The sequence below is a fragment of the Crocodylus siamensis genome, chromosome 12 (genome assembly GCF_052110815.1).
Source record: "Crocodylus siamensis isolate JL-2025a chromosome 12, ASM5211081v1, whole genome shotgun sequence".
In the NCBI taxonomy this organism is placed as follows: Eukaryota; Metazoa; Chordata; order Crocodylia; family Crocodylidae; genus Crocodylus; species Crocodylus siamensis.
The window spans coordinates 19588933-19607272 of record NC_143406.1 but is presented as its reverse complement, the minus strand read 5'-3'; the positions used below and the strand labels follow the sequence as shown (position 1 = coordinate 19607272).

Genomic DNA, 18340 nt, shown 5'->3' with positions numbered 1-18340 from the left:
TCCTGAGGGTGATATTTTTCTTTGCTGGTGCCTATTTCTCTATGTCAGCCAACCTCAAACTTTCATTGACTCCAGTGGGAATAGGAGGAAGCCCATTGTCTCTACATGCCACCTGTCCCCCTTTCCCTATTGGATGAAAATTTCTTCCTTTCCCTTTCTATGTTCCTCCTTTCCTGTGTTTACCCTTTTTCTTTAAGAAGACGTATTCTCTGTGGTGTAAAGGTGCTGACAGGAATGCAGCATCTCTAAATCAACTATTAGATCTTCAGAATAACTCAATAAATGGTAGTTCTCTATAATCCAGACAATAACTTTGGGTGACTGTGATTAGTTGCAAAGCAGAGATATTCTTTTTTGGGCAGTGGAAGATTTCTTGCATAATTTCAGTTATTAAAAAGACATTTATCATGCTGCAAATGTAACATTTGCCAGAACCCTTAGTCTTCCTATTGATTAAATGTTTATTAGGTATCTTCATGAAATAATTGTGAAAAAAGACAAAAAAAGAGTTTTGAACAAAAAATCCCTGGCTTCTCAATTAGTTAGCTTTCACTCTCTTACAATGCCTTTATTTCATCAGTAGTGCAGGGTGAATAAAACCTGGAATTGTAATATAAAAACAGTGCTAAACACATGTTGTCTGTTACTTGGCCTTGGTTGCAAGGCAGTGCTTCAGTCCATTGTTAGTCATTAAATCACATATTTCAGCCACAGGGTTGTTTTTTTTTATAGTGTTCCATATTTGAATCAGGAGATCAGCAAATATTATATGCTTCTTTTTGTTCTCAGGGCCATTAAGTCAACTGGATGGGCCATTGTCAGCAACTCAAAAGAATGTGTGCCAGAAGAAGAACCGTGAACATTCTGCTTCTTCTATTATTGAAGCTATGCAGCTTGAAAATGATGTACTGCAAAAAGCAATCCTTTGTAGGAGGCAGGAGACTTCTGAGAGTCATCAAAGGGTATGTTAGAGTACTGAACTAGAAAAAGATTAATCCAAGGGCCTCATTAGCTAGATGATTTCTATTCCCTAAACACAGATCAGGAACTGCTTTAGTTCAAGATCTTAAACAGTGGATGCAGGTGTGTCTTAATACTTCTTAAATTGTCCTTCTCAGGGTTATTTTTCCACGTGTTTTCTTGAGATACCTTGATTTCAGCAATAGGGAAAACTATGTTTTCAGTGTTTACCCAATGCAATCATAGTCACCAGGACTCATGGTAGAGATGATATCTTTTATTAGACTACATTTTTGCAACAACAACAACAAAAAATTGCAAGCTTTCAGGCACAAACACCCTTCTTCAGGCATCGGAAAAAAGATTGTCACTAATCACTTATGAGCTGATCTAACTTCCATTGTAATGAGTTGATTTATTACTTAGCTTTTATTTTTATTGCCCTGGGCACAAGGCTAGGAGTCAAGGGATGCTAAATTCTTCAAGGCTTCTTCCTAGACAGGAAGAAGGGGAGAAGCAGGTTGCAACTGCTCAGAGGAGGAATAGTGTGAGAGGTATCATATATTTGGACTTTCAAAAAGCCCTTGACCTGGTGTCCCATGATGTCCTCATGGAAAAATTGGTCAACTGCAGCCTCAACTACCCTACAGTCCGATGCCTAGGGAACTGGCTCTGAGGTCAGGCCCAGAGAGTGGTAGTTGATGGAACAGAATCAACACAGCACTCGGTGATGGCACTCCCCCAAGGCTCCGTTCTCAGACCTGTACTCTTTAATGTCTGTCGGGGATCCCCTGTGGACCTAACAGGCACTGCCTGCTACTTGCCTAGGGTGTCATCAGCTATAATTAGGGTCTCACACGCATACGCTTTGTCTGCCACAACTTGATATTAATGGAGTTGGTTCAGATGCCTTCGTGTGTAGTCCAATTATGAGTCTCCCCGGCGTCTTGCGAGGTCCCGAGTTTCTGAGGGCTCCGCCACCCCTACACCTTCACCCATTCCACCGGGTGGAGGCCAACCAGCTGGTCCGGCCACGTATCCTCAGTTCCTCCTAGATAATCCACAAAAGAAAGGTCAATCAAAACAAACACGACAACCAAGAAGGCTCCCCTGATCTGTGTAGCTGCTCTGTCTGTCTGCAGCCACCTTCCAAGTCAAACTTGACCTTCGAGGGGTCAAGCACCCCTTTGTTGGCTCTCAGAGAGCCCCCTTATAGGGCTTGACGAGATTCCTTTTTAACCGCTTATGTTCACTATTGGACTGTGCCCCTATTACAGGGACTACGGTACCCCAAAGTCAGTAGTGCCCCTCTATTAGGGTTATTATGGTACCCTTCTCCTGCCGGGCTCAGCCAGCTCCCAGCCAGTAAACAAACAATTCTACTCCCCGCAGGGGCCAGTAAACTGGGTTCCAAAACCCCGCTGGGGTTTTGCTGTCTGCCAGAGGCTCCTACCAGCACTCAATGTTACTTTCAGCATTCCCTGCAGTGTGCACCGGTGTGCTCCACCTCCTCCTCCTCCTCTTTCTGGTTCTGCGTTGCTGCCACTTTCCAGTCCTGGCCTCTTCTTTATACCAGTGGGGGAAATATCGGCCCCTCCCTTCCCAACACACCTGGGTAAGGGGAATTTCTGTCGGTCTCCTTGGCACTGCAGACCTGGGGCCGCTGACCCTCTGCTTAGCCTGGGAGCTTTAGAGCCTGCTGGCTCCTTCTCTCTCTCACAATATCTTTATAAATAATCTGGACTCTGGCGTCAGAAGCAAACTGGCTAAGTTTGCTAACAACACCAAAGTTTGGGGAAGTGTTTTCACACTTGAGGATTGGCTGTTGATCCAGGCTGAACTCGATAGACTTGCAAGGTGGGTGGATGAAAACCTGATGACATTCAGTACAGAGAAATGCAAGGTACTCCACCTTTGGGGGGGAAAAAACCTGCATCACACTTATAGGCTCAGCAGTGCTACTCTCACTAGCACCACAGCTGAAAGAGACTTGGGGGTTATGAATGACCACAAGATGAACATGAGCTACCAATCCGATACTGCAGCCAGCAAAATGAACAAAACTCTGGCTTGCATCTACTGATGCATCTCAAGCAAGACCCAGGATGTCATCCTTCCACTGTACTCGGCCTTGATGAGGCCACAGCTGGAGTACTGTGTACAATTCTGGGCTCCACAATTCAGAAAGGATGTGGAGAAGCTTGAAAGAGTCTGGAGGAGAGCTACATGCATGATCAGAGAGCAAGAGAACAGACCTGATGAAGAGAGGCTGAGAGCCATGGGATTCTTCAGCCTGGAGAAGTGCAGGCTCAGAGGTGACTTGGTGGCAGCCTGTAAGTACCCCAGGAGTGTGCATTAGGGTCTGGGGGAATGCCTGTTCACCAGAGCACCCCGAGGGAAGACAAGGTCCAATGGTCACAAACTCCTGAAAGACCATTTTAGGCTGAACATAAGGAAAAACTTCTTTACTGTCCAAGCTCCGAAGGCCTGGAATAGACTCCCCCCAGAGGTAGTGCAAGCACCTACTCTGGACACTTTCAAGAAATATTTGGTTGCCTATCTTGCTGGGGTCCTTTGACCGTAGCTGACTTCCTACCCCTTGGGCAGAGGGCTGGATCCAGTGATCTTATGAGGTCTCTTCCAGCCATAATGTCTATGAAATCTGTGACAAAAGGGAGAGACACAGGGAATGCTTCAGGGTTGTCTGTCCTCCCCAGCCCAGAAGTGGGAAGCTTGAGTCAAGTGGAACTTAGCAGAAACTTGTAAGAAAAAGGTATGAGAGAGATAAGACAAAGGTCTAAATCCTGTTTTACCTACTATATATCTAATATATAGGTTCTGGCAAGATTCTAATGTAGATGGCCAGAATCAAGAAGGCGATGTATTTCACTTTATATACATAGGACAGAATCCTTTTTTGCTTTACTCACATTGATGACTGTTACAGAGCTGCATAACTACCTGTTTTGGGCACTTATGTACAGTTAGTGATCCTATTCCATGTGCAATATGGATGCGCAAACTTCCACCCAACTACTGAGCATGCTTAGTAATATGCATTCTAGCTGGGCAGGTATGCAGTTCTGTACATGTGTACCTGGGTGAGCCTAAAATTGTAGCCAGAACATCATAACAAGGAGAGACCTCCATATTTTATCCCAGTAGCCTAGTGGTAATGACACCTGCTCGGGAAGCAGAAGACCCAGATTCTAGGCCCTCCTCACCCAGAGATGTTTTGGATGTACTGCCCAGTACAGTGTACTATGATTAGGCCACAGCTTAGACATTATTCAGTCAAGAGATGCAGATATATAGGACCAAGAAGCAGAGAGCAAGCTTGATATTGCCTTTCTCTATTTGATAGATACTTGTATAATCACATACTAAATAAATGTGCAGTAACCATAGCCACTGCACAGTAGGGCCAGTGAACACCTTTTAAGTGATGCTACTGTGCAGTAGCTTAATAATACTGTACAGTAGTAGCATGTTAGCACCGTTGGTACTGTGATGTGCTACTGTACAGTATTATTTGGCTACTGTGCAGTTAGCATCTTGTATAGACGTGCCCACTGGGTGCATTTACATCTTACTGCAGGGTTGACTAATTAGCTCTGCAGTAAAGTGTCACTGTCTACATGTGCACCCCTATTATGGTGCAGTAAATTAATTAATCCTGCTGTAGGATAGTATTATCCAGGACAGGTACTATCTTACACCGGAGTGATTTACTATATCCTACAGCGAAATGCATGTGTACGTGGTGACTGGGGATGGCTGGGGCATGAGGGTACTACAGTGAGAGGACATGGACACCCAAGACGGTGGAATCTGGCAGCTTGTGACTTCTGGCAGCATGCAGAGATCTTCACCTCCACCTGCAGTGGTTTGTCTAGAGAACAGATATACAGCCCTAGCAGCACAGAGGGAGCAGCACATTCCATTGGTGGAGGAAGACAGACCACAACTCACCAAGATGGGATGGACTGAGACAATTGCTACCAAGAAGAAGCGATCAGTGGTGGTGGTTGGAGACTCCCTTGTGCAGGGGACGGAGGGACCCATCTTCTGACCTGATCTGTTGTATTGGGAAGCCTGCTGCTTGCCTGGAGCATGGATCAGAGATGTCATGGAGGGATTACTGAGACTCATCCAGCCCTCTTACTACTACCCCATGCTGCTCATCCATGTAGGCGCCAATGATACTTTCAGGGGAGACCCTGAGTATATCAAAAGTGACTACAGGGCTCTGGGTGCAAGGGTGATGGAGTCTGGGGCTCAGGTCGTGTTCTCATCTATCCTTCTGGTCAAGAGAAATGGCCCAAGCAGGAGCAGGTGCATCCTGAAGATCAACACCTGCCTGCACAGGCGATGTTGCCAGCAGGGCTTTGGATTCTTTGATCATGGGATGTTTTCCAAGAAGAATGAATGCTGTGAAGAGGTGGGATCCACTTGACAAAGAGAGGAAAGAGTGTCTTTGCAGACAGGCTTGCTAACCTAGTGAGGAGGGCTTTAAACCCTCCTTACTAAGAAAAGCAAAAGAGTTGCACTTTAAGTTTATTAAGAAGAGGAGGAGTAACACTATATGTAAAACTGCCATATGGTTGCTCAGAGCTTCACTCTGAAACTGGAGATAGGCCTGTTGAAAGTTTCTGGGTTAAGGTTAGAGGGAAGAGAACCAAGGGTAATGTTGTGGTGGGGGGGTCTGATATAGATCACCAGAACAGGAGGAAATGGTGGATGAGGCTTTCTTCAAACAGCTAGCAGAAGTGTCCCAATCACAGGCCCTGATTCTCATGGGGGATTCCAGTCACCCTGATATCTGCTGAAAGAACAATATAGCGGTGCACAGGCAATCCAGGAAGTTTTTGGAGAGTGTTCATGACAACTTCCTGGTGCAAGTGCTGAAGCGGCCAACTAAGGGCCATGCTTTTCTTGACCTGCTGCTCACAAACAGGGAAGACTTGGTGGGGAATGTAGTAGTGGATAACAGCTTGGGCAGGAGCAACCACGAGATGATAGTGTTTAGGATCCTGATGAAAGGAAAGGTGGAGAGCAGGAGAGTAAGGACCCTGGGCTTCAGAAAAGCAGACTTTGACTTGCTTAGGGAACTCATAGGCAGGATCCCCTGGGAAGCAAGACTGAGTGGGAGGGGAGCCCAGGAGAGCTGGCTGTACTTTACTGACAATGCAGAAACAAACCATCCCAATGTGCAGGAAGACTATCAAGTACAGCAGAAGACCAGGGACCTCATCAGTAAACTAAATCACAAAAAGGAAGCTTATGAGAAGTGGAAACATGGACAAATAACTGGGAAGAATATAAGAGCATTGCTTGGGCATACATGGATGATATCACGAGGGCCAAAGCACAATTGGAGTTGCAGCTAGCAAGGAATATGAAGGGTAACAAGAAGGTTTTCTACAAGTATGTCAGTAGCAAGAGGAGGATGAGGGAAAGCTTACTGAATGTGCAATGCAAACTTGTGACAGAGGATGGAGAAAAGGCCTAAGTGTTCAATGTGTTCTTCACCTCAGTCTTCACAGGGAACGTCAGCTCCCAGACTACTGCACCGGGCAGCACAGTTTGGGGAAGAGATGAGCAGCCAATAGTGGCAAAACAACAGGTTAGGGACTATTTAGAAAACCTGGACATATAGAAGTCCATGGGGCTGTATGGGATGCACCCAAGTGTGCTGAGGGAGTTGGCTGATGTGATTGCAATGCCACTGGCCATGGTGATCTGGAGAGGTCCTGGATGATTGGAAAAGGGCAAATATAGTGCCCATATCTTAGAAAGGGGGAGAGGAGGATCCAGGGAACTACAGACCAGTCAGCCTCACCTCAGTCCCTGGAAAAATCATGGAGTAGATCCTCAAGGAATCCATCTTGTAGCACTTGGAGGAGGAGAAGAAGGTGATTAGGAACAGTCAGCATGGACTCAAAGAATCATAGAATCATAGAAGTAGGGTCAGGAGGGACCTTGTAGATCTTTAAGTCCAACCCCATGCCTGGGCAGGAGAAAAAACTGGGCTCAAATTATCCTAGCTAGGTAGGCATCAAGCCTCCTCTTAAAGACCCCCAGAGTAGGAGCCAGCCCCACTTCCCTTGGAAGTTGGTTCCAGCTCCTAGCCGCCCTAACTGTGAAGTAGTTCTTATGGATGTCTAATTTAAACCTACCCTCCAACAACTTGTGTCCGTTATTCCTTGTTATGCCAGGGGGCGCTAGGGGAAACAAGGTCTCTCCCAAACCCTTCTGGTCCCCCCAGTGAGTTTACAGATGGTCACCAGGTTCCCCCTCAGTCTTCGCTTGTGAAAGCTGAACCTGTTCAGGTCCCACAGTCTCTCATTGTAGGGTCTGCCCTGTTGTCCCCAGATCATGCGGATGGCCCTCCTCTGGACCCCTTCAATGTTGTCCAGATCCCTCCTGAAGTGGGGCACACAGAACTGGACACAGTACTCCAGCTGTGGCCTGACCAGTGTTGCATAGAGGGGGAGAATCACCTACTTGTCCCTGCTAGAGATGTGCCTGTGGATGCATGACAAGGTCTGGTTCGCCCTGCCAACCGTGACCTCACATTGTCGGCCCATGTTCATCTTGGAGTCAATAATGACTCCAAGATCCCTTTCTGCCTCCGTGCTCTCAAGAAGGGAGTTTCCTATCTTATAAGTGTGCTGTTGGTTACTACTGCCCAAGTGCTTTTGCTAGCCCACCCCTATAACCTATCCAGGTCTTGCTGCAGTCTTTCCTTCCCTACTAGCGTGCTCACCTCACCCCAAATTTTGGTATCATCAGCGAATTTAAACAGGTTGCTTTTCACCCCATTGTCCAAATCGCTGATAAAGAAATTGAACAGCGCGGGCCCAAGGACCGAGCCCTGGGGGACTCCGCTGCCCACTTTTCCCCATGTTGAATATGACCCATCCACTACCACCCTCTGAGTACAACCCTTCAGCCAATATGCAATCCATCTGACTGTGTAGGCATCAATGCCACAGCCGCCCAATTTTTTAATGAGGATGGGGTGGGAAACGGTGTCAAAGGCTTTGCTGAAGTTCAGAAAGACTACATCTATGGCAACACCTGCATCCACTCACGGGGGACAAGTAATGTCTGACCAACCTGATTGCCTTCTACAATGAAATGACTGTCTCTGTGAATGCGGGGAGATCAGTGAATATGATATACCTTGATTTTATCAAGGCTTCTTATACAGTCTCAAACATTCTCGCAGGTAAGCTAAGGAAGTATGGGTTGTATGAATGGACTATAAGGTGGATAGAAAACTGGCTGGAGCAGCAGGCTCAGAGGGTAATAATCAATGGCTCAATGCCAGTTGGCAGCCTCTATCAAATGGAGTGCACCAGGAGACAGTCCTGGGGCTGGTTTTGTTCAATATCTTCATCAACAACGTGGAAATTTGCAGATGACACCGAGCTGGGGGTAGTAGATACATTGGAGGGTTGGGCTCGGATTCAGAGTGACCTAGACAAATTGGAAAATTGGACCAAAAAAATCTCATGAGATTCAACAATGACAGGGGCAAATTCCTGCACTTAGGACAGAACAATCCCATGCACCAGTACAGGCTGGGGTCTGACTGTTTGGGCAACAGCTCTGCAGAAATGTACCTGAGGGTTACAGTGGACAATAAGCTGAATCTGAGCCAGCAGTATGCCCTCATTGCCAAGAAGACTAACAACATTCTGGGCTGCATTGGTAGGTGTGTTGCCAGTAGGTCCAAGGAAGTGATTATTCCCCTCTATTCAGCACTGGTGAGAGCATGTCTGGAGTACTGTGTTCAGTTCTCCACCCCCGTACTACAGAAAGGATGTGGACAAACTGGAGAGAGTCCTTCAGAGGACAACAAAAATGGTGAGGTGACTGGGGCACATGACTTATGAGGAGAGGCTGAGGAAACTGGGCTTATTTAGTCTACAGAAGAGGAGACTGAGAGGGGAATTGATAGCATCCTTCAACTACCTGAAGGGGCATTCAAAATAGGATGGAGCTAGACTGTTTTCACTGGTGGCAGATGACAGAACAAAGAGCAACGGTCTCAAGCTGCAGTAAGGTAAGTTTAGATTAGATATTAGGAAGAATTTTCTCAGTCGAAGGATAGGAAAACACCGGAACAGGTTGTGGCGGGCCAGTAGGGGGTGCTTCTGCACTGAGCTACCCACCTCACTGTGCCCAACCACCTTCCAGGCTTTGAGAGCCTCCATGGGGGAGCCTGAAGTCTGGCCAACCCCCTTCCTTGAGCACACCCACTAGCCTGGGGGTAATGTTGCCACCAACCGGAGTCTGGACTGATCCTGGACCTGTGCCCTCTGGGAAACAGGCCTATTAGCCCTTACCCCCTACAAGAGCTTGATGTGCTTCTCTTAGTCTGGAGCACAAATAGTGTTCTCCCTTAGTCAGCCAAACCAAGAGGACCCAAAGGCATAATTTAGACCCTCTCCCAATGAGTCTCCCATGCTAGGTACAAAGGAGAACTTTAGTGGTTACAAGAAGTAGGTTTGGAATAGGGTACAGGGTAGAGCCGTATCAGAGAAATCCCATAGAGCAAACAGGCTGGCTGGAGTAGCCTTTGATCACGCATCTGAGTTACTGCAAGCTATATATCTAGTTAGATTTCGGGTAGCTTACTCACAGGTATCATCCAGAGGCAGGTGGAGATTCCCTCTGGAGGCAAACAGTTCACTGATTATGAGTTTCAAGAGAGAGAGTGAGCTTCAGATGGTCCAGCTTCTCTCTGTGAGTTTTCATAATGGCTACTTCTCCTCCTCCTGGGCAGTCCTTAACTTATATAGACCTTATGACCTCATTTACCTGATCCAATGAAGGCCAGCAACTGTTAGGTGCCAGCCAACCAATTTGAAATGCATCACTGGTTGCCAGGTAGACTGGCAGGGTCCTTAGCCCCCCACCCAGGTGTGTGATACCAGTCATGTAGGCAGAGGGAGCAGGTTTCCCCCACTCCCTCAGGAATGTATCCAGCTCAGGTTATAACTCAGGGTTACCTGAAGAGAGAGGGCAGAGGAGTCTGCCGCTTTGCAGTGACCATGGTAACCAAATTGTCAGCAGACTTTTGGGAAAAGACAGAGGTGGCATTCTGCCACATAGGTTACCCAGAGAGGTAATTGAATCTTCTTCCTTGGAGGTTTTTAAGATCCAGTTAGACAAAGCTTTAGCTGGGATGATGTAGTTGGGGATGGCCCTGCCTTGAGCAGGGGTTTGGACCAGATGACCTCCTGAGGTCCCTTCCAATCCTAATTTTCTATGATTCTATGATTCTATGGACTGGGACATCAGAAGGTTCACACCTTGACTGGGAAACACCATCTCTCATGCTATATTGCCCACCCAGGGGCCCCAGAAATTCTGGCCTCTTAGGCCATGAGGCACAGACATGATCTATCAAGTAGCAAGAGGCCATGACCCTTCCAACAACTTCCTCCATCACCCTTGACCAATCATCAGGGGCTTCATTCCCATCGGAACTCCCTGAGAATGGCACCAAACCACCTGGAGCAAGTATAGGGGTGGGACCTAGACTGGAAGCCGCTGGTCTACCTCTTTTCCAAATCCTATTGGGAAACCCTCCAAAATATGCTACGTTGTCTGAGACCAGTCTAATGTTGGGGACAGACATACAAGGAAGTTCCACAGACACAGGGATACTAGGAGACCCACCTTTGCAGGAGCTGAGGGAATAGTTATCCTTCAGCATGACAGGAAGCCAAGGGTCTCAATAGAAGGACTCAGGTGCCTGTACAGTAGTGCCAGGAACATGGGGAACAAGCAGGAGGAGCTAGCCCTCTGATTCTCCAGCGGGCAGTACGACCTAGTAGGGATCACGGTGACTTGGTGGGACTCCTGACATTATTGGAGCATAGCCATACAGGGCTACGCCCTGCATAGAAGGGACGGTGTAGGAAAGAATGATGGAGGTGTTGCTCTCTACATTAAAGAGCAGTACACCTCCCTGGAGGCTGACATCAGCTCCAAAGAAGAACAGCTTGAAACAATCTGGGTCAAGCACACAAAGGAAGTCCATTCCCATGTGGAGAAAAGGTAGCAGATTGGCTGGGAAGCCCTTTTGGCTAAACAAGGAAAATATGGTCCTCTTAAGAAAGAAGAAAGAGGCTTATAAACAATGGAAGCTCAGGGCAGGCACCAAGGAGGACTATACAACAACAGCCCACACTTTTAGGGAACAGATTAGAAAGGGTAAAGTGGCAACTGAACTTAAAGTAGCAATGGGAATCGAGGACAACAAGAAGTCCTTTAGGTATGTAGAGAACAAGAGGAAAACAAATGGGAGAGTGGGGCCATTGCTCAACAACTCAGGACAGCTGGTTACCGGCACTCAAGAGAACACTGAACTCCTGAATGACTACTTTGCCTTGGTATTTCACCAGGCAAAGGGGAAAATCATGCCAGGTAGGGTACAGAATGAGCAGGGTAGGAATTACCACCTTCCAACTATTGCCATAGAACTGGTGTGTGATCAATTAAAAACATTAGACATAAAAAAGTCAGCAGGACCAGATGAACTTTATCCAAGAGTGCTGAAGGAGCTGGCTGAACCCCTGACGAAACTTTTCCACAACTCGTGCTCTGGAAAGGTCACTGAGGACTGGAAGAGGGCCAATGTTGTGCCCATCTACAAGAAGGGGAGGAAGGAGGACTCGGGTAACTATAGGCCAGATAGCCTAACTTCTATATTAGGGAAAATCTTAGAAAAATTCATCAAGGAGTCTATCTGCAATAAGCTTGCAGAAGGTAGGATTCTAAATGACAGCCAGCATGGCTTCATCAGGGACAGGTCTTGTCTCGCCAACCTCATCTCCTTTTACGACCAGGTAACTCGCCACCTGGACAAGAGAGAGAAGGTTGACATTGACTTCCAAAAGCCCTTTGATCTGGTATACCACAATGTCCTCACAGAAAATTGGAGGATAGTGGGCTTAACTCCAAGACAGGTGGGTGGGGAACTGGCTGTGGGGTAGGACTCAGAGAGTACTAATTAGAGATGTAACATTTCTGAAAATTTTGAAACCATGAGGAAAAAAATGGGTTTTTTTCCGAGGGTTTTTTTTCAAGAAAAAATGGAAATTTGGGGAAAATATTAAATATATGCAATATGTATTTTCTTAGCACCCTTTTATAGATCTAAATTCACTTTGGTATTTAAGAACATAAAATGTATTATGTATAACTTGGTTTGCTCATAAAATGATCATGTTTGGTATACTTATTAAATTTAAAAAGATAGTTTATTCAGACAATAATTGCAAATTTACTAATTAAATTTACTTCAAAATGTTTTTAATTTTTGTTACAAATGGAGCTACGAGCTGCTGAACTCAAAGGAACCTAGCATCTCTTAGTTTTTGCCAATTTATGAAAAGCAGGCAAATATTAAAGTTGAAAATAGAAGAAACTATCAATGTTATAGTAAAACAAAAAAAGTGATTATGGATTCTGGACTTAGTCTCCTCCACAGTGTCAAGTAGATAGAGAAAGCACTCATTTTTAGAAAAAGAGCTGAGAAAAAGAAAAGGTGGGGGGGAACAAAGACTCACTGAATACAAATTTTGCCACATGAAACTTTGTCTAATCAAGTCTAATATTCTGAGCTATCAGTATTAGCAGTTTCTGCTTATACTTATCCTTCATTTTCATCATCTTCATGGACTTCTAAAAACTGAAGGTTTGCCTGGATTGAGACAAGCTTCTCTACTCTTTCACATGATTTGGTGTGAGTATTTCCAAACAGACAAGTTTCTTTCACATGCTGCATGCCATGCCAGTGTGGCTGGGACTGGCCTCCATGGCAACTCCAGCTTTGCACTGTCACAGCATAGCTGTGTCTGGGGTCTCCATGGAGACCGGCCCCAGATACACGGGCAGGGGTACTAAGAAATGGATTCCACTGCCAGACAGATCCAGCCCATGAGCCAGACCTTTGCCTGTCCCTGTCTTATACCCTATGTGTCATGTGACTGCCTGATTGGATCTGCTCTCACCTGCAGGGGGGTCTGCTGCATGCTTAAGCCCTTCAAGTGCCAGGCTGCTCCGGGCAGTGGTGTCCGTGTTCGGTGCCCCAGTGCCTTGTCAACTGGGGGTCTGATCTTGGCAGGGCCAGGCCGGGCGGGAGTTCCAGGAGCCCGGGCACGATTCCAGCTTCGTCCCGCTGACCTGCCCTGGAGCCGGGCGGGCCGGGGGCGGCTGTGAGGGCCCCGGCAGGCGTGCGGGGCCTCGGGTCGGCCACAAAAATGAAAGCTTAACTTTCATATAAAGAAAGCTTAACTTCATATAAATGCTATAAGTCTGAAAGAAATTCCATGCTATAAATAGCCTGTAGCAAAATTAAACCACACAACTGTACACCCCAGACTATATATTAAAAGAGGAGGAGCACATCCTCAAAGCACACCCAGCATTTCAAAAGCTTGATTTCAGTAAATGAATACCCCCCCCCACACAAACACAGTTTCAAAAGTTTAATTTCAGAAAACGAATGACTAAGCTTAAATTCATATAAATACTACAAGTCTGAAAGAAAACCCCTCCCGCTTAAAAAGCGCATGCTCAAAGCACACACAGCATTTCAAAAGCTTGATTTATAGAAAAGATAATACATGCGTGCGTGTGCACAGATGGCCCCTCCATTTTTAAATCATTTTTTCCCTTTCTGTGCCAAAATTGTATATGGTGCTTGTGGTTTCCCCACTAGATAGATCATCTGTAATGAAGACCAAAAGGCAAGTGAGTAAAGATAGTGTCCAATCAAACAGAAAATGTAACCATAATATGTATGGTGACAGGTGTATGTCTCTCAACATTGGCCTGCTCACCTGTCTAGGGGCAGTCTGCCCACCTTGCTCATCTGCCACACCTTTGATGTAATAAAAAGTTGTTTCCAGGTGAGAGACTGCCCTTTCAATGCCCAATTGCCAGGCTTCTTCTAGCAACAGAGGGATTTCAAAGGAAAAACTCTAGTTAGCCACTATATCAGGAGTTTTAGCTAATTCCAACCCCATCAAGGTCCGTCCCCCCAAACTCCTACACCAACTCCCCTAAGGGCACACATCCATGTTTGAAGGCATTTACCAGTATGTCTGTTCCCTTGGGGACATCTTCTTTCCACTCAGGGTCCAGCACAAGACACCCCTCCTATCCAGGATCCTCAGCATCTGCTCTGGGAGTCTGTGCATCAGGTTCACTGGACTGCTGCATGCTAGCATGGGCCTCCTGCCCTGGTTCAAGCATCTCTGGCAACTCTTAGGCTAAGGGGCTACTCTCCTGAATCTCTCAGTCCTCAGAGCTATTGCTATGGTAGCATTTTCTTGGCAGGTGTCTGGCAAGCCTTGATGGTAAAGCAGGAATGAAGGGCCTTACTGGTGTAGTATAAGAATCCATATTTGCTTCTGCCATGGTCTCCAGGCCTTTTTTGGGAGTCCGGGAATCTGTCTCAACCACCAAAATCTCATCTATACTGCTGCTGAGATACTGAAATAGTGTCTGTGGCTTCTGTAGCATAAGAATCCATATTTGGTTTGTCCTGCATTAGACTCATCTCAGAAAACATGTGGCCTGCTTTGGAGAGTTTCCCAACAGGATTTGGAAAGGCGGCAAGCCTGGGACTTCCAGTCTAGGTCTTGTTCCATTTGGTTTGGTGCCATTCTGTAGGAGGTCCAGTGGCCCCGAAACCCTTTCAATTGGTTGAGGGTGATGGGGCAAGTTATTAGAGAGGTTGCAACCCCTTGCTACTTGATAGGTTATACCTGTGCTTTATGGCTTCATGGAACTTCTGGGGCCTTACAGCAGGTCATGCAGCATGAGGGGCAGTGTTTCACAGTCAAGGTGTGGACTTTCTGATGACACGGTCCATATGATGGGGCAAGGGATTCTAGGATCAACTTGGAAGCCAACATGGTGGTGGGAGGTGGATTTTGGGGCAGGATGGGTAGAACTTCTGATGTCACAGGCTGTAATGGGGGTGAGAGATTCTGGGACCAACATGACAGTGAGGGTGGTGGGATTTCTGATGTTACAGACCATATGATGCGAGTGGGGGCAGAGGATTCTGGGATCAAGATAGTGGCAAACATGGCAAGGGGGTGGTGTAGCACGAACTAAACTAAACTAATGTAGTTGATGTTAACATAGTATAATAATAGTGAACTGTAACCATGTTAGTCTTGTCCTCTAAGCAACTTGAAAACTCCATTGTGTATCCTTCTGCTCAACGTAAATGAATTAACTCTGTATAGCCTTTATGTATGAGTGAGCGTAAAAGGGTGAATGATGAGAGAATGGTATAGAGATGGGAGAAGAAGATTTAACTGTTTATGTAAGCAACATGGTGCCAAATGTAAGTTACCAGTCAGTAAACTAATTAATGAATGGCTGAAGAATCCCTTTTAGGCCTAGGACACAAAGAAGATAACCGGGAGAAGAAATGCATCCATTCTGCCAGACGGGCAGCAAAAACACTCCAAGGCTCAGATAAGCTGAAGACAAAAGAGGAACTACCGCAAAAACAGAAGCTGAGTATGGAAAAACCCCAAAGCACTGAAACAAAGGATGCCAATCCCTATAAAAGAACACTTTGAAAATGCCAAGTTGGGTGAGTCTGTTTCAGTCCTTGTGAAAGAGCCCCGGCCCCAGACAGCCCTGGGACTAGCAGGGCTGGTCCGAGCATGCCTGGAAAGTGTCGGCAGCGGCAGGACGCGGGGCGCGATAGCGGCAGCACAGCCGAACTTGGGGCGAGAGCACGCCCCAGTTGCCGAGTGGGTTCGGCTCGGACTGCGAGCCCCCCGCGGCGCCTCGAGGCAGGAGGCCTAATTACCTTCCCCAGGTGGGTGCGGGGGCTGGCGGGCACTAAAGCGGCGCCGAGAAGAGGAGACCCGTAAGAGCCGGGGAGGAGGCGAAGCCACGGCGGAAGTTTGGAGCGGCAGAGGACTGCAGACCCGCGCCCAGCGAGAGTGTTCTGGGGCAAGGGTAAGGCCCCGCAGGGGCAAGCCGCGAGGGGCGAAGGGCCCCGAAGGCATTGACAGGATTGAGAAGGCTGGGGAGAGCTCCCCACCCCAGCACCCGCCGGCTCAGCCGGTAGTGGGTAGCGGCCATTGGCGGTCCTTGGCCGCAAGGTTCGACCACGGCCGGCAGACCCCGGTGGGGGGGTTAACTTTGAGTTTCCGTTGAGGAGTTGTCCCTCACCTCATCAGAGGGGGGAAAACATTGGACAGCTTGGACTGACCTACGGAGGCCCAGGCGACGGTGTAGGGGAGGAAGGAGCCCTCAGGGACCCTGGACTAGACCCGACGGGTGGTCCCGCTTCTGGACGTGCGCGCGTCACTGAACCAAGGAACATCAAAGTCGTGGCAGGTGGACCTGGCGTGAGCGCACCCGGAGCAGGGCTACATCCGGAAATTGCATGAGACCAATATCCGCGGACGCCCGGACGAGCACTATCACAGTCGGACACGCGGACACTCCTGCTGTTTCATCAGAGCACAGATGCATCTGTTTACCCTGCTCCAGCTGTTATCTTCAAATCATCATCATCTACTCAATAAGCCTGGGTTGGTCATCCTGGGCTGATACTGAGCAACTATTGCTGGTAACTATATCTGGTGCATGTGTGGATGAAATGGTGGTTCTGTGTATGTGTATGCCTGTGTGGAATGATGTGTACGATGATGTGTGTGTGTTTGTAAGAATGGTATGCCCAAACTTCTATGTCTAACTCGTGATCAATAAACGTGGCACCTTGTCTTATCCCCCTTTATAAAGTCTTGCTTGTGATCTTGAGCACTTGGCAATTTGTGTAACAGTGGATCTTCTGATGTCATGGACCACATGCCAGGGTGGAACTTCTGGTTAAAAAGCTGCAAACCCCCCTCCGAAAAGGAGTACTTCCTGGGCAGGGGGTGGGCCTTCCAATGGTAAAGGTTAGGGGTTAGGGGCAGGATTTCTGGTCTCAAGATGGTCACCAGGGGTGGGGATTAGCAGTTTGATTACAGGTGTACCTGCTATATTACTGAGGATATTGGCTGCTGTAGTCTCCCTGCTTTACCTGTGGCAGGCTACAGTGTTGCAACTTGTGGTTGTGTCAGGGTTGACTGTGTAGTCTTACTAATATATTGAACAATGAATTTGTATAGGAAGGTTTGATCCTACCCCTGTAGTGCAGTTGGACAAGAATACATTTGCAGATCCCTTGCAGATTTGTTATCTCAACCCTCAACTTGTCCCCTTTAGTCATATAATCCTTATTTGCTGTCTAATTACAGATTACTTTTTTTTTGTGAATTTTGTGAAGGCAAAGCAGCTGTGAAACAGCTCCTCCTTCCTTGCATCTTCTTAGAGCTCACCCTGGCTGTTTAACAGTGGACCAACAGCTTCCTTGGTCTATAGAACCTATTCGAATTGTCTTAACTTTCCTGGCCAATTCTTACATTCACTTGTAAGTTCTTTCCTGGTATGCCTCCTTGGTGGCCTGCCCATCTGTCACAGGCCAGCTGGGCACTGTGAGAGTATCAATTTAGATAGTCTTGGTGTCTCCAACGCTGGGACCTTTCACTTCTAGACTTTTGGGTCCTCTGTTCTTTGCCTGATGCTATCTTTTCTTCTGCCTTTTCCCCAGGTATTTCACTGGAGAGTACATGAAAGAAGTGCCAGGTATCCAGATTATAGCCATATTGGTCTCGAAGCAAAAGGAATCAGAACTTGTGGTAGAAGTGATATTTTTATTAGACCAACTAGATGTTTGCAAAAAAAATCTTTATTTGCAAGCTTTCAGGCATAGGAGAAAATATTGTAAAAGTTCTCCTAGGTAGAAATGAAAGTTTATATTTCATAGGAGAGTTGAAGGTGTGGTAAAATCTCCTGTTTGAAACTGTTCATGTTATGCAGATTAGGCAAGTTATTTGGTGGCAAGCAGGATGTAGAGTCATATTTCCTTCTGGTTCTGGTGCTGACTTCAATTTGTACTTCTTTATGTCTGGGGATCCTCCTTCTTCTAACAGCCATATGCTGCCACTTGTTGTCTTTACTCTTTGGTCTCCTGTGCTACCTTACCATGACTCTTATCCAAGCTTGTGGTCTGTCTCAATAGATAAATAGATCTTATTTAATTAGTCTAAAAGATGCATATCTACTCTGCCTTCTTACCAGCTTCAAACTAACACAGTGACTACCTCTCTCTTATCCAAGAAGTCTTAATTTTTCCCTAATAGCATACACTGTAGATACCTTTGCTTTCAATCCTTCTGTCTTTTTCCTCTAGAATGGACACCAACTTTTATTTGAGAATTTTATCATCATCAGTCTTCTGGGAGGAACACAAATGTAGCAAATTCCACGC

At 46.7% G+C, this 18340-nt stretch overlaps 1 protein-coding gene across 6 annotated transcripts in view; it reads left to right on the top strand.

Moving 5' to 3' along the window:
* KATNIP (katanin interacting protein) overlaps window positions 1-18340 on the top strand; it is a 134263-nt gene that overhangs the window by 100349 nt on the left and 15574 nt on the right. For all 6 annotated transcript variants that reach the window (XM_090024848.1, XM_090024850.1, XM_090024844.1 and 3 more), the window contains one exon: window positions 790-962. In XM_090024848.1, the coding sequence (XP_089880974.1) occupies window positions 790-962 (173 nt within the window). The remainder of the gene's footprint in view (window positions 1-789; window positions 963-18340) is intronic.